General features: G+C 43.0%; 1 protein-coding gene across 2 annotated transcripts; it reads left to right on the plus strand.

Moving 5' to 3' along the window:
* The first annotated feature begins 3768 nt into the window (after positions 1-3768).
* Positions 3769-18277, plus strand: mn1b (meningioma 1b). Of its 2 annotated transcripts, XM_049762108.2 has the most exons (3): positions 3769-8131; positions 15462-15566; positions 16914-16978. In XM_049762108.2, exons 1-2 carry the CDS (start codon positions 4624-4626, stop codon positions 15563-15565), a joined length of 3612 nt encoding a protein of 1203 aa, XP_049618065.1. In that variant the 5' UTR covers positions 3769-4623; the 3' UTR covers position 15566; positions 16914-16978. The 2 variants fall into 2 exon arrangements, with proteins under 2 accessions (XP_049618065.1, XP_049618064.1); XM_049762107.2 differs by lacking the exon at positions 15462-15566 and having other exon boundaries at positions 16915-18277.
* Positions 18278-25371: the final 7094 nt, after the last annotated feature.

Here is a 25371-nt window from a genome sequence, read left to right on the forward strand (position 1 = left end):
CTTGCCCACGCACCACCTGCTACGTAGCAGCTCACAATATTCTACTCCAGGCACACATCCATCCGCCTATGAGTTTCCCTTTTGAAGCACATGTAGGAATATGGCACAAATAAACTAAATAAATATGGAAATAAATCATGAAGGGTGCTTGGTAGCCAAAATGGTCAGTTGTACATTTTAAATGCGTGACCCTCCAGCAGGGAACGGATCGGAAGTGGCACGATTGTGTTTTGAATTAGAGCCCAAAAAAGCATTGCCTGTGTGAAATTGATTTCAGCTTTTTTTTTTCGAATGCCAAAATAAGTTTACTAATTGGAAGGGATGTGTATTTCTTTATCTAATGCCTAAAAGAAAAAATACTTTGAGAGGGTGCAGCGACATTGCTGAGGCAAAGTCAGAAAATCAACAAAACTAAGCAGCTGCTCAAGCACAAAACAAGGAATACCACATGTCTGATCTTGACTCCTCAAAATAATTAAATATTTGATAAAGGAATGATTGATTTAACAGGTTGATTAAATGCCCAATTTCCACAGTGTGTACCCTATTGGAAATCATTTTGAATGCCCTCTGAGGAAACGTCTGCATCTCAGTTTCTCCACTTTGACTCAGGCGATCTGTTTTGCCCATATTGTTTCTTTTGCATTGTTAGTTGCACCACGTGACCACACATCCTGTTATATGAGTGTTTGAGGAAGTGTCACAGTGAAGATTCCATTCAGTTTTGCCATGTTTTTGCACGTTGAGTCTCCTCTGGGACCACTTTTGCCAGGAGTTTGCAGGTTTTCCTTGGCAAGGAAATTTATTTTGGGTTTACCGCACATTGACTGTGATGTCAAAAGTACTTCCTCAGCTTGGGTCAAGTTTAGCCTCAGCGATTCTCTCGGGCCTTTCCTGTTGTTCTGGGAGGTGCGGAGCCCATAGATGATGATGAGGAGGAGGTTGGTGGTGGGGAAAGGTTCACTGTCGCATCCCTCCCCTTTGTACAATACAAGAGTGCCTCTCTGATGACAGATGCTGCTTAACCTGCTCTGACCCGCCGAGCTGTGATGTTGCAGCTGACTGACAGGCCCAAAGAGGACACACACAGGCTCCACTCCACATTTGCCCCGATACACAGGACGACGTCCACCAACGAGGAGAGGAACTGTCTCTTTGGGCATCCCCCCGTGATATGTCTATCTGAGCAAGTGCTCACCACCATGAATTAAGACCAGAAAAGGACACCCGCTTGTCCCATTGAGTAAAATATTGAGACAAATTGAGTGCTAAATCACAGCTGAGTGGAGCCTTGGCGTGACAGCGCTTGAAAGCCTGCAGACTGTCCGTTGTCGTGACGTCGCTTTAGCGGCAGCCCCTGAGCTTCTTTTGTCATCACTGGAGGCTCAAGGGGGAAAAGACCAAGCCATCCGTTTGTCATACTTAACTTGTCTGTCTCCATTTTAAAACACTGAAGATGGAGCTTGCAGGGGATTATGAGCATGAGTATTAGAACTACATTGGGAACAATGCCATATTCATTATGTTGCCCCCCCCCCCCCATCGCTTTCCTGCTGAGTATACTTGTTTCTTGTATTGTTAATAAGATTTTGTTATACACAAAGCTGTTTTCAGCTGTAAAATGAACATGAAATGTGATGTTTCTAAGGGGGCTCTGCAGTCGTGGCGGCTTGGCTTTAGATAGTTCTCCAGTGGCCCTATGACAAATAAAAAGAGCTTCTTCTCGTCAACACACACACGAGCACCTCTTCTTCCTGGAAAAGGCAGACACTTGGACCCAGGTCCCCTTAAAAACAAAGTCCCTGTCTTTTGGGTCTCATTTTCTGTCCCTCAACAGAAAGTTATGCCATGCATGTTCTCTCCCCCTCCAAAAATCCAAATATACACGCACACAGAAAACCATCCGAGCCTACCTTGCTTTCCTCACCTGTCTATGGTAAGCTATGACATCTCGCCCACTCAACTTCTTCCCCTTAAACATGCCCATGTGACTGAGTTCACTGTTGTACTCAAGCATTTCTGAGCAATATGTTATACAAGATCAAGGAATATGAAAAACTAGATAGATGGTTCCGGTTTCCTCCCACATTCCAAAAACATGCATAGCTGATTGACCACTCCAAATTGTCCAAAGGTGTGATTGTCAGTGTGAATGGGTGTGTGCCCTGCGATTTGCTGGCGACAAGTTCAGGGTGGGGAAAAACTGTTTGGATGGTGAATGAATGGATACTTTATGCTTCATTACAATTTACCCAGTAATTAATTAACTGTTCAACCTCTTTCTTTCAACAAATAATTATTTAATTAATAATGAAACACTGCAGAATTCCTCCTCTCACAACAGAAAGCTATTCCAAGATTACATATTTTTTAAACTCATCACCAGGCAAGGGCGCATGTGCTCATGCAAGCTCTAAAAATAACCACTGGGTGGCACTGTGTTTGTTTGGTAAAATCTCTTCTAGTTTCTCTCCAAACGTGGAAGGCAGTTTGACACCAAAGTGTCTGAAATCTCACTTTCCACAAAGGTGGAAATAAATAACCTTATTATGGTGTTTTCATTTCACAAAACACAATACACATGTTGGTAAATAAAATCATTCTTTTATATAGAAGTTGTTCCATAGCCTTTAGTAAACGTGTATGTATTTTAAAATGGTTGCACAAAAACAGATTCATTTTGTAAATCGTTTCTGGAACATTTTTTAAAAAAATAGATAAAACAATCCTTCTGAAAATAATATAATCTACCAAAATTCAACATAAAACTATTGTACATGTTCCCCCCCATATTTTTTTCCTGAATACATTATCAATAGGCACAAGAGAACGACTATGAAGAAAACTAATTTCGCTAAACCATTGCGTTTAAAAAAAAAAAAAAACTGGCAAAGAAATTTCTACATTTCAGAAGACTGTAGTTACAAATTATTCTCTCCTTTTTATCAATCAAAAATGCATCAAACATGTCTCATTTGAGGTATGCAACTAATTGTCATAACTAATTTAAAAAGTATTCATAATTTTACATTCGAATTAAAATACAGTACACAGAGAGAAGCACAACATATTTGAGGGATGATTTGTTCTCCTTCGGGTCAATGGCAGGTGCGATTCTGATTGGTCTCGTGGGAAAGGACCATATTTTATAATGACGTCTGGTTTACACTTAGCTTTTTTTTGTGTGTGGTACGCTATCAAAATCATGTTACTTAATCACAATAGAATCCTAATGCGACCAGGATCAATCAATCAGAGCTGATTTTGTTGCGTTTTTTTTTTTCAAATATTTTTTTCAAGTATTCCCCCTGCCCGTGATTATAAAGACTTTTGTTTTGTGGTCTTTTTAAAGACAGTTGTCATGAGTAAGTATAAAAAGATACACATACGTGTAATGTTTCTCCTAAAGAGTCCCGTATTTTTCCAAAAGATTGAAAAAATAGAAGATAATTTTGATTTATGCATAAGCCATTTTCTCCTCAAATTGTACCACTGCATTTCACTCAAACCCCTCTTTTGAATGTCCTATATATTTTATGGTGTCACATTAAAAGATAAATCAAATTGTGGCAATAAATAGCAATTTGATATGCTCAGACAAAGACAATTTGTGAAAGTCATTGCGAATACTGATTTACACATAGGTTTACAAACGTCATCTGCTGTGGAAGACCACCTTAAAAGCGTTTGTACCGCCCCCAAGCCGTCTTCAGGTCTTCTGATTGGCTGGGGTGTCATGCATGCAAGTGCTGCTGGAAATGCAAAACTTGTTGCTGGCTCTTGCGGACGCGTTGATCCCGCACACAGCCAAAAGCGGCTAAGCCGAGTGTGTGTGTTCCAGTCAATGTGCTTCCAGCGCGCGCGCACTTCATCAGTATCGGAGGGTCGCGCACGTTTTGAAGAGGAGCAAGGAGCCAAAAGGTGCACCATCGCTTCATCGCAGAGCGAACCTCCACCGGAGGAGTCGAGGATGCTGTCACACCGCACCGTGCTTGTGGAGTGCGGGTAGTGCACGTCTCGCAGCCCCGGGACCAGAACCGGAACCGGGAAAACGTCGCTCCGGTGCTTTGGCAGGAGTTAGTGCACTTTACAGCAAGCCGGACGACTTTCTTTGCGCCTGCACTACAATTAGTGACATTCTAATGGACAATATCTTTTTTTTATTTTTTTTATTGAAGCAACAAAGACAGTTTTAACAATACGGCCGAAATGGGACTTTTTTAACTATGCCATTATGGGACTTTATACAAAAGGAGCTGTGGGTACTTTAACACCTGATTGGATTAAGGAATAATAGGGCAGAATTTTTAATTTCTCAAATTTACTCGTTATTATTTTTTGTGTGCGCTTCTCTCAATTTGGTACAGACATGTCTTTGTGCCATCACTACGCCGTACAAATACGCGCACGAAACTTTGGTGTATCATTAGCGAGCCGGGCGGCGAGGTAAATACAATTATTATAAATGCATTTTTAAAGAAGTAAAAATACAACTTTTTTGATTAGTTCAGACTTTTAAAGCTCACTGAATTGTATTTTGCATTGCTGTTGGGAACAGACTGCTTAACAGTCTGCCCAATAAATTGCAATCTCACGATCATGTGGGATTAATGTTAGAGTATTATGTTTGGGCTGGAAAAGTTTGGTTCTCAGAATAATAGCAGAAACCCCGGCCAGTCAGAGAGACAGAAAAACCAACCGAGACTGAACATGGGCTCCCATTATAAAAGCACCAGTTTTCACACTGGAGGTCCACCTGGAGCAGTGGAGCCCAGCATGGGCCCCATGAGTGACCCGCAGATGCTGGGACTTAACATGAACATGAACGGAGAACAGTATGGAGGTTTTCACTCCCGGAGTCACTCCGACATGCATGCGAGCGGTGGACTTCAGCAGCAGCAAGGACCCATGCATGGATTTTTTAACAACCAGCAACCTCATCAAGGACATCCTCACGGCCATCAACCTCACCCCCACCAACATCACCCTCACTTCAGTGGGAATTTTGGAGGCCCGGAGCCAGGGTCATCGTGCCTGCATGGTGCCAGGCTAATGGGCTACAATAACAATGCCATGGGACCGCAGCAGGGCTTTGGAGAGGGATTTGATCCTCTTGCTGAGGGACAGGCAGGGGATGGCTTCCCACAGCAGCAACAGCAGCAGCAGCGGCCTGGTAACATGCCTGATTTCCAACATCACGGTCCTCCCAGTGGCAGCCATGCTGTTCCTGCTCCCTGCCTTCCCCTAGACCAGTCACCTAACAGGGCAGCCTCTTTCCACGGTCTGCCTTCATCCTCCTCATCCTCTTCCGATTCTCACAGCCTTGAGAACAGACGGATGCCCAACCAGGGAGCTGTGGAGGGATTAGATTATAACTTTCCCAGTGATCCCCCGTCTGGACATTTTGACGTAGCTGTATTTTCACCGACTGAGTCAGAGTCGCAGTTGCCCCATTTCGGTCCCGGAAGGCCAGTACCCGGTGGGAATTTTCCAGGAAACCCTGGCATCCCTCGGGCGTCGGGCATGCAGGGCATCTCCAAGGGACATCAGCCTCCACCTCCCCAGCAGCCTCAACATGGAATCTTTTTTGAGCGATTTGGAAATGGCCGGAAGGTGCCCGTGGGAATGGACCCGGGGGTCAGTGCGAGACATCCTCTCATGCAACAGCAACAACAGGCTGGCTTGATAGCTAGACAGAACTCCTGTCCCCCTGGCCTCCCCCGACCCCCTCAGGCCGAGTCTGGCACCGGTAACCCGAACATTCTGGACGGAGGGGTCATGATGAGTGGCCAACACAATCAGTTTGAATATCCCATTCACAGACTGGAAAATAGGGGTCTGCATCCCTATGGGGACCCCATGTTTAATATGCAACAGCAAGCTCCCCTTCCCTCCCAACAGCCCCCAAATCAGAGACTACAACACTTTGACGCTCCTTATATGAACATGGCGAAAAGACCTAGATTTGACTTTCCAAACGCACATGGGGGTGAAGGATGGTGCGGTGGCATGGAAAATCACCTCTCTCCCTCTTCCTACCCAGGGCTGCCAGGTGAGTTCACCCCACCTGTGAATGAAGGCTTCCCACCGGGTCCGCTGCAACACACGGGGCCTGAGCAGCAGTCTTTACAGCAGCGACAGAATGCAGCCATGATGATCAAACAGATGGCTTCCCGCAACCAGCAGCAGAGAATGAGGCAGCCCAGTCTGCAGCAACTCGGTCACCACGGTGACGTGCCGCCTGGCCCACTGGGTCATGGAGGCCCGGTGGGGGGCATGCCTCAGCCCAACTTTGACAGGGAAAATGGAGGTCGAATGGCCACTGTTGATGGGCAAAATCCGCACGTAAACCAAGAGAACTCCTGGTTTCAGGGGTCCCACCCTCCTGGAGAGATGATGTCACGGCGTATGGGAGGAGCAGGAAATGACTCAGGGCCCCATGACATGGGTCTCCAGCAGAATGGGCCTGGCATGATGTTTAGGCCAGGTATGGCCATGCAGGAACCCATGAGAATACCCGGAGATGGACATGTGCAGGCTCTCCATTCTCCGGGCTTGCACTCGCAGTTCAGCGGCAACATGGGCAACCTCTCCCAAATGCAGTCTCCGGGAGCAGGAGGAACAGGACATCCGAATGCACCACCAGCAGAGAGGCGACCGCCTGAATTCCCTGCACCTCCAATGGGAGCGCAACCACCGTTCCCCTATGGAGGGGCAAATCGTCAGGGGCCAGCTCACAACGTCCCCCAGGGGGTGAACACCTCACCGGGGAGCTACCCTCCTCAGTCTGAGTTCCCCTCAGGCCAGCGGTCGTCTGTTAGCAAGCTTGGTGCTCTGTCCCTTGGGAATTTCAACAAAACCAGCGCTAAAGACAGTGTCTTTGGCCAGAGCTGCCTGGCGGCCCTTTCGACGGCGTGCCAGAACATGATCGCAAGCCTAGGGGCTCCCAACCTCAACGTAACATTCAACAAGAAAAACCAAAATGAGGGCAAGCGAAAACTGAGTCAGACAGAGCAGGACATTAATAGCAGCACATCTAACGGGACTGGCAGTGCTGCGCCTGAATATTTTCAGAGCGGCACTTCTCAGAACAACCAGCTGCCTGGCACTGGGAATAGCAACTCTAAGCCTGCAAGTCAAAACCAGACGGTGCAGGGGGAAGCCAGTGCCCTCTCCCCAAATTACAACATGGACGCTACCCCGTGCAGTGAGGGGAAGGCGACAACAGGGAGTGGGAGAGGGAGAGGGAGGAGAAAAAGAGACAGTGGACATGTGAGCCCTGGAATTTTTTTTTCCTCTGAAAATGGAAACCCTGTTGTGAGTCCAGGCCAGCAAACCCCTGCAGCTGGTGTTGGGGAGAGGGGTGGGGGCACGCCTCACGAGAAACACCTGCATTCACCCTCTTGGGGGAAAGGAGGTGACCTAATGTTGGGGGACCAGGCCGACCTGATGTCTTCTCTGGACAGTGGCATTCAAAGTGTCGCCAAGTCTGACAGCAGCTCGCCCCGTGTGGACTTTCCTGATGATGTCAGCGCCCACTTTGGCAATGAGGAAGAGGTGTCCTCTAGCTCAGATGCGGCAGGCTCCTCGGTCAATAAGTCCCATCGCAGCCCGATGATCGGGGGCTCGCCTAAAATGCAAATAAATGGACAGAAGACCTTAGGCATAGGCATTACCAATCATACTACCTCGACAGCGGACAGCTATGGACTGAGTGCTGGTGGAGCCACGGGCGGAAGTGGGGTGAGCCATCCAGGTACGCCAGGGGTGGAGCAGGTACGCACCCCATCAAGCACCTCTGGCCAGGACGAAATCCACCCTCTGGAGATCCTGCAGGCCCAGATCCAGCTGCAAAGGCAGCAGTTCAGCATCTCGGAAGACCAGCCCCTGGCCATGAAAAACGGCAAAAAGAACGGCGATTGTCCCTCTCACAACGGAGACAACGAGCTGGCAAGCTGCAGCCCCGATGCTGGGAAGGGTTCAATGGGCACTATTGACCTTGACACACTAATGGCAGAGCAGCACGCCACCTGGTACGTGCCCAGTGACAAGGCCATGATGGACGGGTCCGAAGATGACAAGTCCATGGGACTCTGGGAAAAAAACAAGAGCCAAAACAACAACAAAGAAGGTAAGACATTTTTTTTCAATTCAACTATTTTTGTCTTGCATCCCGCATTTAATGAGTAAACGGCATGGAATAATTTCAATGATCTGAACTGCAGCACACGATACAAAATATGTGCATTGTGGTGACTGAGCACAAGACGCATTTGGTTACTTTTAAAAAACCGATGTAGATTTTAAATCATTTGCCAGTCTCAAAATCTCACTCCCGATGAGAGAAAAAATAATCAATTTATGTGTCAATTGCCAAAATATATAACAACACGTGAGAGCAATCTAAAAAGCCTTTTGACAACACAAAGACTTTTACCTTTCTCCCCCTACGGTGTATATTTTTTATAGACTGCCTCATTGCAGAGACACTTGAAAAAGAACACCTCAAGAAAAGTAAACATTTCCCGTGGTTCTTTATCTCAGTTTTCAGGGTGAACAACTGCATTGAGAAGATTAATAGCTTTTAGAGGATGTGCGTCTCCGCAGTGGGGTTTCCCTCGCCTTGTTTCGTGTTTGTTTATGTTATTACAATGGGATAATACAGAGCTGCTAAAATGAAATTGGCTTTAAATTGGATGGACAGAATTTCCAGAATTAATAGTCTAATTAGTTTAAATGTTCAGATGTTCATGTACCCCGCAGATATCATCTAATTTTAATTTTATTTAGGTTTTTGTAATTTTAATATTAAACATAGCGGTGCTGTTTAGTACCAGTTGCAAAAAATTATATTACCATAATAACCTACAAATATTATATTGTTTTTATTCTGCTGCAAATTGTCGTTTTGCTTTCCTTCTTATTCTGTAAAACGAGTATTGGAAATACAGCCATGCAAAGCTTTGTTTCACAATATACAATTTCAGTACTCACTTAAATTTAGTCAAAAAGGAAAGAAATATTAATTTTTGCAATAAATTATTTCAGGTTATAATGGTAAAGTTTAATGCGGTTTTTATACATACTTAACCTACAACTAGTTATATTACCCTGCTTTATCCTATACCCCAATAACAAAATATATAAATTTTTATAATAAACATACTGTTCATATTATATACTATTAATAATAATTGTTTATACTGTATAAAAGCGTTTTTACAATTATTCCCAGAATGAAATTATTTCTTCATGTTTGTCGTAGACATTTGCTAGAATTATTTGCATTGAAGTCCCTCATATAATTGTTTTAAAGTTATATGATATGATTTATAAAATGTGATTTTTGGTAAGTGTGTCCCCCTCCCTTTAAAAGCAAACGATTTACATGTCATTGTCATATGACAACATTAAAAATGCTATTGACCTCCATTAACTGTAACCATTGACAGGCTTTTGGATGCTATTTTTTTGTAATAATAATGGGAATGTATAGTTATATAATTGTATTAGCTACTATCTAGCGTGTCTCCAGCGCCTCTTTGTTCTGTTCACTGCAGGCGTAGAGAGAGGTGGGGGCGCACAGCGAGCTGTGTCTGGATTCGGGGGGTATATAGTACATTGTTTACGTGAGACTGGATGTCGGCTGGTAACACTAACGCAATAACTTGTAACCAGAGGCCTAATATCGCTTCAAGTCAACAGGAAAATTATATTTGCCCTTGATTATCATACACGCCTCTTCTGTTATTTGTTTTTGCTTGGAACTAGTTGTCTAGCACTCAACTTAATGAACAGCGACTCTAGCCTTTTAATTCCCCTGATTTATTGATGTGGTCTTAAGAGGTGCGCAAGCCTTGCTAATTTATGCAAACCTCCGTGAAAATAACAGTGCCAGAAGAGTGTGATGCAAGGCATATATTATGGTATACATAATATTCTTTTGTTTTTTTGATATACTGATGGATTTGCCTTTGACAGAGAGACCCAGCGCTATTTGTCAGGCTGGCTTCCTCACCCTGTTGCATGCGCACACAAATCAGGAGAAGAAGAATAGCCTTTCTCCTCTCCTCCTCTCTCCTCTTTTCTTCCTCCCTGCACGGACAAGAGGCATGCAGCTCGGGAGCGATCGATAGCTAGTTAGCACAAATCACGGCTCCTGACAGTTTTTCATTTGAGTGCTTCAGACAGCAAAGATGAAAAAAAAAAAAATGCTGGCGGTACATTTGGGAGGGAATGGGCGATTTGAAGATTGAATCTGATGCTTGGGTTTACATTGAAAGGAGCAATATAACATAATCATTTAAGATAAGTCTGCGCGTGTCGCAGTTCCTTAAGAGGTTACCGTCCCACAGGCTTTTGTCACTACAAAAACTATTCACCTCAACCAGTTGGTCGGGTTTTAAGTTTCTCCTGTACTGAGTGAACAAGTCGACCATCGACTGAATCTGACTTTGTCAAGAACGAATTATGCTCATTAGCGTCTATAAAATATAGCTCTTTTTCTATACTATAATCTTTTTTTTTTTTTTAACTTGAGTAAAAGATACTCAATTCCCCCCAGCAGTTTGAACTTATTTTTCTTAGTTTCCTTCATTGTAATATAAATGATAATTTGTGGAATTAAACAAGCAAATTATGTTCACATTAAATTATGTTTAGGAGTACTTTAACAGCTCTAATTCTAATTCCCGAGTTTTTTTTTTACTTCTTTAAAACAGCACTCGCAAGTAGTTGTTTACAGCTATGAAGGAGAGCAATACAGCTAATAAACTATTTGTAATGCTTACATTACTTAAAAAAAAAAAAAAGTTAAAAGTGTTGTTTTCCCTGGTGCATCACGACTGACACTGCCCGTGTTTAAGAGTAATGTGTGCTGCATTCGTGATCCACACTGCAGGTCTTTTTTATTTTGCCTCCTCTTTTTTTTGACTGCTTGCGTAGTACGCTGCTGTTGAGCTCACTTTCATAATTTAGAATTAAATGTAAGTCCCCAAAACGTCTTCCTCGCATGATGTCAGTTCTGTCTACGTACAGTATGTTAGCACTTGAGTAATGTGTGCAGTTTTGATAACAAGCAACCAGAAGTGGGATGGAGGAAGTGAACGAGCTATTTTTGTTTTTCCTTCTCGCTTGTTTCACTTTTCACTTTTTTTTCCCTCTTCAACACATTTTAAAATACTTCACAGCTGACCTTATTGAACAGTTCTGCTCTTCACTCAGGGTAGTAAGTTTTTTAAAGCGCTCAGATTATGATCAAATCTCTGTCATCCTGACTTTGACAGATTTGACAAAGAAAGATCTTGCATGTTACAATACCACTAGAATCTGCTTTAATCCACACACGCAAAAAGTTGTATTGATATTTCACCAACAATCCTATGAGACTATCTGCTTTTGACATTTCAGTACAACATCACCTCAACAAACTGGGCCAGTAATTTGTATTTCCTGTTTTGAAACGGCAAAAAAAATAAAATAACGTGATTGGCACTTGCTTGCATGTGGGGGAAAACAGCTCGGGGCAGTGCTATGTGCTTTACCTGTCATTACACAGTCTTTCATATTGACTTTTTCAACAACGCATGCTGCAAAACCTCACGCACACTTCTCTCTCCTGGAGTAGCGATAATCATTATGATAATCACAGCAATTAGCTTTGCTGGTATTGTTTCCAAAAGACATAATTCATCTGCAGGCAACTCCTGCAATTTGACCCAGTTATTGACAAGGTCATTAGGAGCAGAATTGCTTGTGGTTTTTTGCAGCAAATTTCAGCACTAAGTACATTTAAGCAACTGTGGCCCTGTTGTGAAGAAAAAGGCAAACAATTGTTAGTTTGATGAGTTTAGTTGGACTTGTGTCGTGAGACTCGGCTATTAGATGAGAGGTATGCAAGATCTTTTTTTTTTTTCTTTTGAGTTTGTACGCGAGTATTGTGCGTTGTGCTCGTGTGCGTGTGTGCGTATGCGGGTTTGCAGATAGTGCAACTTGATCGTGTAGATGTGTCAGCTGCAGACATAAAGTTTGATTTATTTAGACTGTGTCAGACTTACAACTCCACCCCATCGCCCCAGCAGCCCTCTTCTTCTTTAACCTGGTGGAATGTGTTAACATTATTCTAATACATTTTACTACATCGCCCCACCCAAAAAAGGAGTTTCCTGATTTATACATAGTGCATGATTTGGAAAAATGCATATGCCACCTATGAAGTGTTTTGAACAGTGTTTCACTTTATATATGCACCTGTTTTTTTTCTATTCCACTGAGCCCGTCACACTTGAAGACAGCCCATTAAAAGTTGAAGAGAGGCGTCAGGGTATTTGCTTGTTGGGTTAAAAAAAAAAAAAAAAAAAGCACCAGCTTATCCAGCATGTTTTTTTTTTTTTCCAGAGGAAAGGTGTTTTGGATGAGCAAAAAAAGTTTCAGAGTGTGGTAAATGTTGAGATCAGTGAGTGGGATGAGTTGCAAAAATTAAAAAGTTAAATATCAGTGATTGCCAATGTACGTGACACCCATCCAAATGCGACTCGTTGACTGCTCGCCAGACAACTCTGGCAGTAAAAAAAAAAAAAAAAAAACGGAAAAAGAAGCAATTTAGTACAAAACCACATATAGGTGTTGGGTTTATATGTCTGCTTGTAAAAAGGTGTGTATGTGTTCTCATCTCTCTTGAGGTGTCAGTGTTGTCACACTGACAGCAGTTATGTCATTTTCCATACAGCTTGTTGTCAGGCATCTTTAATTTGTATTGAGGAATTGACAAAATGACTTATGACACCTGAGCTTTTGCTCCTCGGAGACAAAAGTGAAAGCTGATTGAGAGAAAGAGAAACAAGAGATAGCGGCGGAGATAAAAAGCATTTCGCTCTTTCTAGGGAAAAGGAAGTGTTATTTTACATTCGTGATGATAGACAATAAAACATGCGTTGCATTCTTGCATCATATGTTGAATTTCTGCGTCACTTTTTAAATATTTGGGGCTGTTGCTATCTTTAAATAGTAGGGTTTTATTATCTGGGAGGGGGGGGGAGTGAAAACATTTGAAAAAAATGCTTTTCCGCAATGTGCTGAGACAAAATAGAGACAGAGAAGTAGATCAATATGTCACCGGCTTGGATGACACACTGGACAGGTCATAGACATGCTTGTGAGTTATGGAGGGCCCACTAAATCACTTCCCATGTTCTGCTTTGTGTCTGCTTTCCTAAGCGCTTCTTGTGGCCGAAGAGGTGAGCGTGTGTATTTGTGCGTGTGTGAGTTTGTGTGTCTATGATGAGAGAAGGTTACAAACGCTGAGGGCAAAGCCTGCCTGGACAGGCTTCTCTCTTACTTTCTTTCTTTTTTTTCCCGCTCGCTTAAAGTTGCAGGCCGGAGAACAGAAAGGAAATTCAAACCAAAATAACCTCTCTGCCCTTGTTGAAGCAATGCGCTGCCCACCCCCTTCTCTTCTAGTCTTTGCGGAGATCCTCCCTCTTCTGAGGCAAAGGTCATAGTTTGGGAGTCGGGTTGAGTTTTGGGGGTTGGAAAGGAGTCTCACAAGGCTTGAGGTACCTTTTGAGATGTTCATTTTGTACTCTTACTTTGGGGTAGGTTTAACTGAATGTGAAAAGTAGGATTCTATGGTTCTGACATGACAGTGGCAAAAGCATTTTTTTTTTCCACGATTTTTTTTTTCTATGGATAGTGACGGATTCTTTGTGCTGACAAAGACAGAATTCTCACACCAGGCCATCCATGGCTCTAGTTGTTATGCTAAAGGAATCTGACCTGATGTCACACAGTGTCATAGGAGCGGAGGCCTTTGGGTGTTTTTGTCAGCGAGCGGAGCGGTCTGATTGGACCGCATGGCGTTCAGAGAAGATAGGGTCGCGCCCCCGGGAGCGTGAGGTCAAAGGTGAAGTGTCGTCATGGAAGTAGAGCTCAGGATAGAAAGGACAGAGCCATGCCGCTTGAGATTCTGGAGCTTGGGAAATCAAATTGACAGCCATGAGGAACTACTGCCCCCCCAAAAAAGCCTTGTAAAATGTTTAACTCTCTTGCGCACACTTTGTCTCCTCTTGCCATCTTTTTGTTATTTCAAAATGACAATCCATTGCATCTGTTTAGTTTATTGGTAGTCGTAATACATATATTAACTTCAAAGACTGCTGCAAGTTATTTTTAAATGTAAGCAAACATTCAGCGCAAAAACAAGGGGAGAATTATTGTCTGCTCCGATTGTGTAGTGACATGGAAATCTGCGTCAGGCCGTCGGATCCCAGACACACTCATGTCATGTACACACACCCTAATATGTGGGTGTGCGTGCGTGTGAGACAGAGAAGGAGAGAGACAGAGAGAGATCATCCTCACAAGGCACTAAATAACTGTCACACTTGAAGTGAAAGCGATAAAAATAAATCACATTGAATTTGGTTATTGTTTAGCGCACTACTATGGTAAACTTGTCTCCCTGGGATGAGTTTAAAGACAATTTAGGTGTGTTTCCCTCCTCAGGCTTAACGTTCTCCTTTTCTCATTGCTCCTTGATGCTGAACTGTCGTTCCCCGCGGATTAATGGCTATTCTTGATATTGCCGTGAAAATGAAATCTGTGTAGGTTAGTCGGTGAGCAGCCATAACAACTTAGATTTTATTGGAAGGTTAGATTTTCGTATGTGCAAAATGTCACAGTGATTTGGGAATTGGACTTGTGTAATGTAGAATTTCACACCAGCGTTTCCCGTTTTGAACAAGTACACCGCCATGGGTAATGCTTTCAGTTTAAGTGTGGCGTTTTGTTTTTCTTCTATGAAAAATCCCGCAACTTTTATCACCGTTTAAAAATGTCACATAATGTTTTTGTGTGTGTGCTGTCCATTCATAAATCAATTTTCCATACATCTTACCCTGGTTCAGGCTCGCTGGGAATTGTATTTGTCTTGTTTTTTTAAGGTGAAATATGAATTTTAACGTGCGTGTGTGTATGCACGTGTGTATGTGGAACAGCAGCTAAAGGCTGATGTGGGTATGGCAGCAGCGGCAGCGGTTGGCGTGTTGTTGTGCGTTTGGCCGAACGTGTTGTCAGTTTGCTGTGTGTCAGCAGTGAGCCAGGGGAACGCTTGGCTGCCTATTCAGGCCGGTGCGGACCCTGCTGTGCCCAGCTAGCATGAGCTGCCGGCGGCTGCTGGAGGGCGCTGAGACGAGGGAGTGAGAGTGGGTGGAGGGAGGCAATATGCGGGGGGGGTTCTTTGGCATGCTGAGGTGTATAACCGGACCCTCTGGCAAATGTTAGGTCTCGTCAGTCGCACCTCTGACGCCGCTCTCAATCCGCATTTCTCCCTCACCGCGTCCGCCCTCTTAACATCTTGCTACCTTGGGAGAGAGAATCTTTACAAAATCCTTGCAGAGTCAAATGAAACAACAGGGGGTTTGGCTGCCTGACCTTTTACCAAATCCTCCACTTTTCCATTCCAGTGGTCACAGTCCAGACAGGCTGGGGGGCAAGCCTGTGTGCCCGCCTCCCTCGGTCGTCCTTGCTGCATGGTCAGGCTACGATTCTGGAAGGATGTGGAGCATGACGATAGTAAACAAAAGCCCCTACCCACCAAGAGGTTCTCTTTACATTGGCTGAAGAATACCAAAATAAGTTGCTACTTAAATAGTTATTGTTGCATTTTACTTAAAATGCATACACTACTGTTTTTAAAATCTTATCATCTCATAATGAAAAGGAAAAAAAACAAAGACCACAATAATCATCGTTTTCCTTTGTGTACCCTGTCCCTTTCCTCTTGGTGTTGAATTTATTAGTCACGCTGTGTCCCACTGCTGTGATACTACTTTTTTTACAGCCAGCATCATTATGACTGACTATCCCACAGTAGAAGTGAAGACAGATTAAGCTTTCGTCTTCCAAAGTGTGCGCGATGAGCTGAACTGCACTGTCGTGTTGGTGGGGTGCAGCTTGTGGGCTATCTCGGCCCGTGTGACGCATATTACTCTGCTTGTCAGGGCTGCCTGCGTTCTCACTGCTTCTAACACTCGACTTGTCCCCGAGTGTCGTCTTTTTGCACAACACTGATCTGTTTCAACCATCCACATGGTGCTGAAGCAGAGGTTAGCGTGTGTGTGTGTGTGTGCGTGCATACTTGTGCGTGTGTTTGTGCAAAGGAGATGGGAGAATAATCAGACTGGATGTCTTCACACACTTCCTCTGTGCTTTTGGCTCAAAGGAAAAATCCAAAGCACGTAGTCCCTCCATTACCTCGGTCCAAGTTGCGATGTGTCCCTCCTCCCTCCGAGCTTTTCTTCCTCCCTGCCCCATAGTCAACAGCATATTGGCAGATGATATATCGTTTAGAAAGCACTTCCTGTCCTCGTCAATCTTCCCCTTGACTAAGTTTTTCATTACACGACTCCGAGTGATTTTTCTCCATATGTGCAGCGTGCACCGCAGGCGTCAGCATTAACTCTCTGGCACAGCAGATTTTTTAATATGATGTATAATCAACCTGTGTATGGATTTTCCGGCAAGCTTGACGCAGCCGTTTACTATGAGCCTCCACATGTCTGTGACACGAGGTCGATACGGCGGCACGGTCATTATACCAATAAATTGGGTCAAGCAGGGTTAAAGGCCAGTTTTGTCAGCCCCCTTTGACCCCAGGATCAGGGATAAGCGCAGATTTGCACGTGAGAGCAAATGTAGGTGTGTTCCATTTTGCGTGTCAGACCGCAGAAAGAGTGTTTACATTAACAAGGTGGCGGAACACGGTTAAATTAATATCGCAGTGCAGATTTTGAGTGGGATGTGTAAATGACACCGGTTTAATTAAAATTGTATTTAAACGGTTCGTCCGCCACTTGCTAAATGTAGCTCATTTTGCACATTTGTAATTAACCTTTTCCTTTCTCTGCTCGCCTGCAGAATCTGAGCTGTCCCAGAGTAAAGCTGGAGTCGGGACCCCAGGGGCCAGTGGAGGAGGCGGCGGCGGGGGAGGAGGAGGAGGAGGAGGAGGAGGGAACCACCTTCAGTGCCTGTCTGTCCACTGCACAGATGAGCTGGGGGACAGTAAGGGCAGAGGAGGGCCCGTTTCTTCTTGGCGCTCTCTCCACTCTGATATTTCCAACCGATTTGGGACATTTGTGGCAGCACTGACTTGAATAAAAAGCTGTCCCACCACAAAGGAAGAGGACAAACTAAGAGCAGAGACAAATGACAATGAATGATGAGGATCAAATGTGGAAAGTGCAGGCATCACTTGCCTGTTCAGGGAGAGAATGACTTTCACATACAAATGCAAAAACATACACGCACACATAAGCAGACATGCATTCAAATATCATTTTATTGTCAAACATGCAGTCACTCACTCAGACACCGCTGGACATCACAGCGTGGGCTCGACTCATCGACGCCCCATCTGGAAAACCTCAATCCGACATGTATATTTTTTTCTTGGCCTTTTTTTTCTTGGGGGGTGGGGGGTGGGGGGGTTGTTTTGTTTTAAAGAAAACTATAAACTTGTCAATGATTATGACATAGCAAAAGCAGATATATTCAGTTGCCACTGGCTGTAATTGTGTAGCGGTGTTGACACGTGATGTAATTGGCAGGCTGAGGGTTTTTTTATGATGTTAGTAGATATGGCCTTTCTGCTCACTCACTTACACGTAGAGCTCTAATGTAAATATATATGAACCCGTTGTAAGCAACTGTTGCCCCAAAACTTCCATCAGACGGTCCTATCTTGATTATTTTTGTCCAGAAGTGGAATTTATACAGAAGCATAACTGAAGATGGATGAATATGCATGAATGTATGTTTTTTTTTTGAAGGGGGGTGGATTTGTTGTGTTTTGCCTCCATGTCCAAGCAACTTTGTACCGCTATCATTGCTGCTGTTCATTTATGTTGTAAGAAATTTCTTCTCTCATATTCATGAGCTCAACCTTGTATACAATTCAGCCAATGGGAACTGAAATGGAGGCATTTGCATTGTTTTAATAAGGGAATTGAAAAAAAATGGCTATTGGTATTGCACATGTATAATAAGATTTAAAAAAAAAATGCTGTGTGTTGGGCAATCTTGTAATCTTTAAAGCTTCTGTTTGAATTTCTGAAACAATAGATGGAGGACTGTGACAGCAATTTATGAACTGATTTTTTTGTTTACTTTTTAAAAGATAAGTAAAGTGCAGTCGTCTGTTTTCCTGCATATTGTATATATCTGTATATGTTTTATTGAGTAACTAAATAACAATAAATATGACGTTAAAGGTGGAACTTTATCCATTTGTGGCTTTTTTTTCTTCAGAAAAACAACATGCAGTACAGTGGATAAAAATGTTACTTTCACGTATCCTATGTTTACCTTGAGCATCATGATCCAATGCAAAATGTCTGCAGTACATCCTAAATGACAGCTATGACAAGGAAGTTGTGAAATGAAGCACACCAAGTGACAGCATGCAGGTTCTGCTAAAATATAGAAATGAGAAGTGGCAAATAAGCGATGCTGTGCAATGTGTATCTTCTTAATGGATTAAGACTCTAAGATGATTAATTCTGTGCACACTCGTTCACAACGCTCATCTCATTTCATCCTCACATCTTTAATGACAGTCCTGCTCAGCTCATGCAACTTCTTATAATTTGAAATTTAAAAAAGGAAACCAAAAAAAAGACAATTGCCATCAGAGAAGTAGACTCCTAGATTCCATAATTAGCGACCAAAAATATTCAAATTGGTATTTTAAGTAGCTTCAGGAGAGCCTGGGGTCCTTTGTGGAGTTGACTTATTCTCCAGTAGGATGGTTTCAGGTTTGCTAATGAGCTGATCAGTTGAATCAGGTGTGTTGCAGCACAGAGACATGGAAAGGATGTTGCTCTCGGAGGAACGGGGTTCCCTACCTGTGCTGGAGGCTGTTTTTTTAATTTGATAATTTAATCGAAACATTTAAAAGTTACATTGGAGTCTGTAGTTTTTTTCCAGATATGCTTCATTGTTACAAACGGTACACGGAATAATGATCTGTCCCATTTCTGGTATGTCAAGTCAAGTCAAGTCAAGTCAAGTTTATTTGTATAGCCCTAAATCACAAGCAGTCTCAAAGGGCTTCACATAGACAACCAAATTGACAATTATTCTCAAAGCATCTCCTGATCTTAAGCTCCCAAAAGGGCAAGGAAAACTAAAAAAAAAAACTACCAGGGGAAAAATGAGAAACCTTGAGAAGGGACCACAGTATGGCAGCCAAGCACAGAAGGGGAGGTAAGAAATTGCATCTTTCGTCACTTTTTTTCTCTGTTTGATCATGTTTACAGCCTGCTTGTGTGTTCAGACTTAATGTGCAAATTCAAATGTTACATAAGAAACCTCTGTTAAACTGTAAACAATTCAGGATTCAATTCTAATCTGTTATGCACTACAAACTTTAACCCTAACCAAGATAGTTACATTTCAGAATGATGCCGCTCAGTTCTATACATTGCTGCAATTTGCAACCATGATGATAAAAATTAAAGTCAAAGAGCAAGAACAATCTTTTGTTTAGCAAAATATTTCCTCTCTGTTGACTGCACATGTATTTTAATCTTTATATCCAATATTTAAATAGCTTTTTTTTATATAAAAAGCCATGCAAGTACACAAACTTACTTCCCCCAGCTATCTTGACTATTTGATATCTGCATGAATGCTTACTGCCAATCAATAACCCCCATGTAGCATCTCTAAGGTGGAGACGTCAACGCTACCTAGCAGCACTTATGATCAGCCTGCGTCGCTGCTGTCTTGCTTTCACAAACACGTAGAGTAACCGCAGTTCCCGCAGGCCTCTGTTATTTGGCTGCGTTTGACGCTGTAGCAGGCGCCTGCTGTGTAGAATTGCAAAAGCGTGTTGTTAATGGGATGCCCAGAGAGCCTCAGTGTTGGCAAACAGCAGCCGAAAGAGAGTGTGAGGGTGTCACCCGGGAGGCAAAATGGGGGAAGAAAATGTTTTTATATCTGAATCAATGAAATACTTTTTTAAAAATGTGACATGTTATGGTTTTGACTGTGCACATTTTTGTATGCAATTAGATGTTACATGCTATGTGTTCCACCCAAATGGCAAAACAAATTTTCTTTTTGGTATAAAGATAAGATGGTGGGGAATTTTTTTTTTCCGGTGCAGCCCATTAGTCAAACAAAGGAGCAGGAAGTGGAGCAGTGATAAAGGATCACAAAGGTGAGTTAGTGAAAATGGAGAGAAAATACAATTCAAATTATGTGTAGAGCAGAGGGAATGAGAGTTTTCAAGAGGAAGATGATATAAAATATAATGTACAGACAAATAGCATCACACAAGATTACAGTTGTTGAATATTGATCATGACTCGGGATGGCTGACATGGTGGAAAGTAGTTGCACCGCAAAGCGTCTTGCCATTTTTGACTTAGGGTTTTTCTGAAATTCCATGTTCGGTTGTGTTTTTGGCAGATAGATGTGTAATTTTGACTTAATTTCACAGTACATGAACAAGATTTAAGATAATTCCTTCTTTTGGAATTTTATGCTACAATTTATTATAGACAGGGGACAAATGCATTTTGACTGTTCATTAATTGAGTCATTGTTGGACTAGACCCTTTCATTTTTTCAGAATATTAGTTTTTAATTGTAGTATCATATTTTTTCGAATTTTCAACTTTGTGGAACAGTTGTAAAAATAAGAATAGTTCAGGGAAGGCCATTTTCTGTTCCATTTCAACCCAGTCACACAATTTTGGGACGAACAAAAGCCTCAGTGACCTCCAATTTTATTCTTATTCTCTGAAATATTCATCTAGATGAATGTACAAAATCCCCCAGATACATGCCAACATTTTGTCAAAAGTCTTCCCACAATTGTGGAAGCTTCAAAAGTTTCTGACGAAAGAAATGACCAGACATGCTGCCGCTTTTGTCCATCCTGTATACTTCTTTGTTTGTTTAAAGAACATCTTGTCCAAACAAAAGGAGCTACATATGATTGAACAGTCAACTCTCTGTTGAAGCCAAGAGTGTCCTTTAAGTGACGCACTACCTGTCTGTCTGGTTTGACCAACCTCTTTCCTGGAAGTATGGGCATGTGCTCACAGGTTTCGACTACACGCTTGATGAAATCCAGGTTGCTGTTTTGTTGTATGTGCAGCAGCTTGCACGTGAAACACCCAACCTCAGTTTGAGATGATGAAAAACTTGTTTTGCTGTAGTCTACCTCAGATTCTCAACGGTGAAGTCTGCTGTGTCGTGGGAGAAACGGTGCCCTGTTTTTTGTGAACATGCCTGCTGATTAGCCTCAGACGTGCAGGACATAGTGACAAAGAGTCCTCGGGGTATTGGCTCCGGTCAAGATGTATGGTGCTGGACCTTTTCCTTCAATGGCAGCCATGCCGAGGGTGGAGGGTGGGAGGGCGAGGGTTGGTGGACACCGTGTGGTTGCTTGAGAACTTGTGTGTTTCCCAGCCAACGCACATCCAAAGAATAACAATTTCACTGGCCATGAAGACCATCCATGGAGCTGTGGGGGTCGTGTCCAGAAAGCTGGGCCAAACACTTTCCTCTCATGCAGCTTTCTGTGTACTCCTATAAATAAATCCCCTATTTGTATAGAGGCGATATGCATCTTTGGGAAAATACCACAATGTTGACATAGGAGCACCCTCCACACACTCCGGTCTCCCTTACTCCCTCCCACCCACTTTCTCCCTTCGACACTTTCTAGCCGTTGTTGAACTTTTGAGATGAGAACAGCCAGCGAGGGGGAGCGCAAGAGAAGGACAGAGAAATGGAAGGAGATTGGGAGTAAAAGAAGTGTCTTTTAGAGGCCTCCACGGTCTTTAAGCCACTATGGTATCCACCAGAGCCCTCACATACACTCGGCATCTAAAGAGCTTTTGTCCTGTAAAGAGGGGCTTGGCTAAATTGGGGGTGCTTGTGGATTGGCGGGTGGGATCGGGCTTGGTGCAGTATATTTGTCTCCCACGTCTCCATCACTGGAATGGTGAACTTTTTTATGAACTAGGCGGGGTGTCGTGTGGAGGGGCAAAAGGGGCTCAGGTTTTGCGGGGGGTTGGAAATTTTCCAAACATTGCCTTTTTGCTTTCAAAGAAAGCTCACTTGTGTAAATGTGCTCTTTGTCCCTTGGCTTATTGTTTGAATAGCATTGTGGACGTTTTGTGAGCAGCTCACAGGGGCTGGCGGGGCCACGGAGGAATGGAGGGGGCCTCTAGCTGAATGACTCGGAGTTAGGACACCAGGGTTTCGGAAAGGTATCATTAAGGATCTATAGCCTTAGATTCCTACTTCCACACAATTGCTTGCAAAACTGTTGGACAGAAACAGGAATACCAATTAACAAGTTTCCGAGTTCACATTTACAAAGGTGGTGGGCACTATTTGAGTGTACTTAATTAAGTTAATGAAGTTAAGGCCAATTGAGACCACAAGGGCTGGATCCCAGATGACTGTCCCATTGTTGGGCGCTCTTGGCGGATAGAAACAATATGAAAACAGCCGGACTCCGGGGCTCTATAAAGGGATTTCCTGATAGAGCTGAATGTCTGGAGTGCTTCACTGAAGCCAATTCATGACTTCCATCTGTCCTCTCCTCTGGCAGGTGGAAAAGAAGCACAATGCATTTGCATGTTGGGCTTATTTACATTTAAACAGTGCATGGTGGACTCCTTTTTCTTGTAGTTTAATCACTAGATTTTTGCAAGCTCTATTCAAGACAGGCATGAGCAGTCGATAGTTTCAAGAGGAGGCTGGCAGTTTTCTTCAGATTGTTCTTTTTTTTTTCTTTTGCTCATTAATTTTGATTCTTCAGCTCAGTGCGGTAACGAAAAGCACGTTTTACACAAGGGTTATACGTTTGAAAAGTTAAAGTAAAAATAAATACCTTTGTAGCAAATGTATCTCTAGTGTGTATTTGTCCCAATTTATGTTAACCCTGTATCTTATTTGATCTACTTTTCTTCCATGTACACTGAGCACTCAGTTAAACTCAGTGTTATCTTCATGAGCTGTGCACTTGAGCTACACGGGACAGCTTTTTCCACGGGCACTATTTGTACACAAGCATCAGCAATGACCCATTATATGTCCCTTTTAAAGTTGTCTTTTTTTGTATTTAAGTGTATTTAACCATTTCTGTTCACAATTGTACATCATCATGGCAACAGGTGCAAGTAGTTGCACAGACCAGAAGCAGACTTACATTCAAATTCAATGAGGATAATCCTTTGAGGATAAGTAAGGCCTCGTAAATCTACCGCTCTCCATGTCAGAACAGTCTACCGTAGTTTCTATTTCTTGGTCTTGTGTGTTAGTCTCAAGTAAATCCTCAACCCCACCGTATGGTCCTCTAGCTTGCTACGTTCAGTTTTCCATGTCCGACTCTTGCCATCTCTTGATACCTTCTGACCTCTCCTTTCTTCGATCCCGTCACTCTTGAGACTCACATGGGGGGCTTTCTGTTGGAAGGTGATTGAGCATGGTACCCTGCTTCGACCCTGTCCTGCTTTGTGTGGGGACGTGTGCCTGTGTCAGGGGCAACAATTAGTGGGGCGCGTCCCCTACCATTAATCACAGACAGTGCTGGAACTCAGTTGAGGCCTCGAAGCCTGTTGCACTGCTCAATAATAACTTGAGCATGGGGCATAGGCATTTCCTCAGCCTCCAGTTGGGTTGAGCGTTTTTGTGAATGTGCTGTCGTTTTTTTTTTTTTTTAGTCCTTTTACCGGTTACATTGCACTCACCGGCCACAACATTAAGTGCGGGGTTCAAACAATGAGCAGCTTGGAAGAAATACCAATTGTATTCTTTTTTTTATGCTATAGTGCAAAAGACAAGAGTCATATATCAATGTATGACTACCTGATGGCACATTATGAATATTTTGTTCTTATATGAATGAGGGGAATCTCACTATTCTTCTCATGTGCTGTCAACATGACATTACGACAAGTGAAACCATGTTTTTTATTATATACTATGTTGAGTCTCTTGTGTGCGACTAGTATAATGTAAACAAGGAGAATGAGAAGAACAACATGGCTGAAGTCAGCTGTGATCACTCCCACAGTGGTGCAGACCTCGCTTTCTTGCATTCAGTGTCTTGTGCTTGGCTGCAGAATTACCAACAATGGGTTTAACCTGCCATTAGAAAAGTCAGAAAAATATAAGACCAATTATAAAAATGTATTAAAAACAAATATAAGTTGGTATTTCCTCATCATCTTGAATTGTTTGAACAGCACATGGCTCGTTCACCTCTGAAAGTAATCTTTAATGTGTAACCGAGGTGAGCTAAAGTAATGGGCGAGTATGTGATTCTCACTCCTCAATGCCCCAGGGAGGCCAGTGACAGCTCTTTCTTTTAGCCTCGCTGTTAGCGCATTTAGCTCTCACCCGATGAGGACGACTGTGGTGGCAGTGCGTGCTAGAAGCCCAACAGTGGCTGAGCGGTGTAGGACAGCATTGTTGTGTTTGATTCCCCTTGTTTTGTCTCGAGAGCTGTCCAATTCCTTCTTTCATTTTCTGGTTGCTAACCAGACTTAAGTCATTCCGCCAAGGAATTATGTCTGCGGGAGGCTGCTGGGTGTAGATTCTGCAGACTCTACTTCAACAAAATTATTAACATATGGGTTAATAGGTATTGCAATGGCTGCAAGCAAAAAAATAAAAGTAAATATATTGACACTAATTTGAAATTACAACAGCATATATTTTTCTTTTGTCCAATTTTGGGGGGATAATCCTGTTTCGATGCAACAAGCAAATGTCCATCCGGCAGAGTGACGTTGTGATCCAAAAATATGAATTGTTCATCTCAGCACACCATCAATGGAAGCTTGTGTGTTTCTTTATTTGTGCAGGTGTCGCTGAAGAAAAAATGTTGTATTTGCTCAGAGAAATGTCACAGAATGTGTTGAATTTCTTCACTACATTATTACTTTGGACTATTGCATCAAATTGAATTGCTGTAGGTTTCCATCCACATCCCATCTTGCAGCCATTTTTAAAATACTGTACATTAAAATTATTATTTACTATTTCATTAAGAGGAAATTCACTTTAAACTCTGCTGCATATTTTGTACTGCACATCACAACCAAATCAAACATAATCTGGGGGATGGCGACCGTGCCTTACTGAAGGGCACCTCGACAGTAGCAAGCAAACAAATTAGCTTCTCGCCAACATTCACATTTTAGTATGCAGCGGGACTTGAACCTGTAACCTTCCGGCCCCCCAAGCCTAAACAGATGAGCTCCTGCCGCCCTATTTCTCATTTCTGCAACTGCACCGCATGCACAGGGCAAATATGAACCTGACCTCCTGTGGGAAAACGCTCCC

Source organism: Syngnathus scovelli, chromosome 3 (assembly GCF_024217435.2).
Source record: "Syngnathus scovelli strain Florida chromosome 3, RoL_Ssco_1.2, whole genome shotgun sequence".
NCBI classification, from domain to species: Eukaryota; Metazoa; Chordata; class Actinopteri; order Syngnathiformes; family Syngnathidae; genus Syngnathus; species Syngnathus scovelli.

Excerpts from the sequence above, each read along its gene's own strand:
- mn1b (XM_049762107.2), top strand. The coding sequence starts at position 4,624 with ATGTTTGGGCTGGAAAAGTTTGGTTCTCAGAATAATAGCAGAAACCCC. Across the intron at positions 8,132-16,914 it reads CCAAAACAACAACAAAGAAG|AATCTGAGCTGTCCCAGAGT; the intron begins GTAAGACATTTT and ends GCTCGCCTGCAG.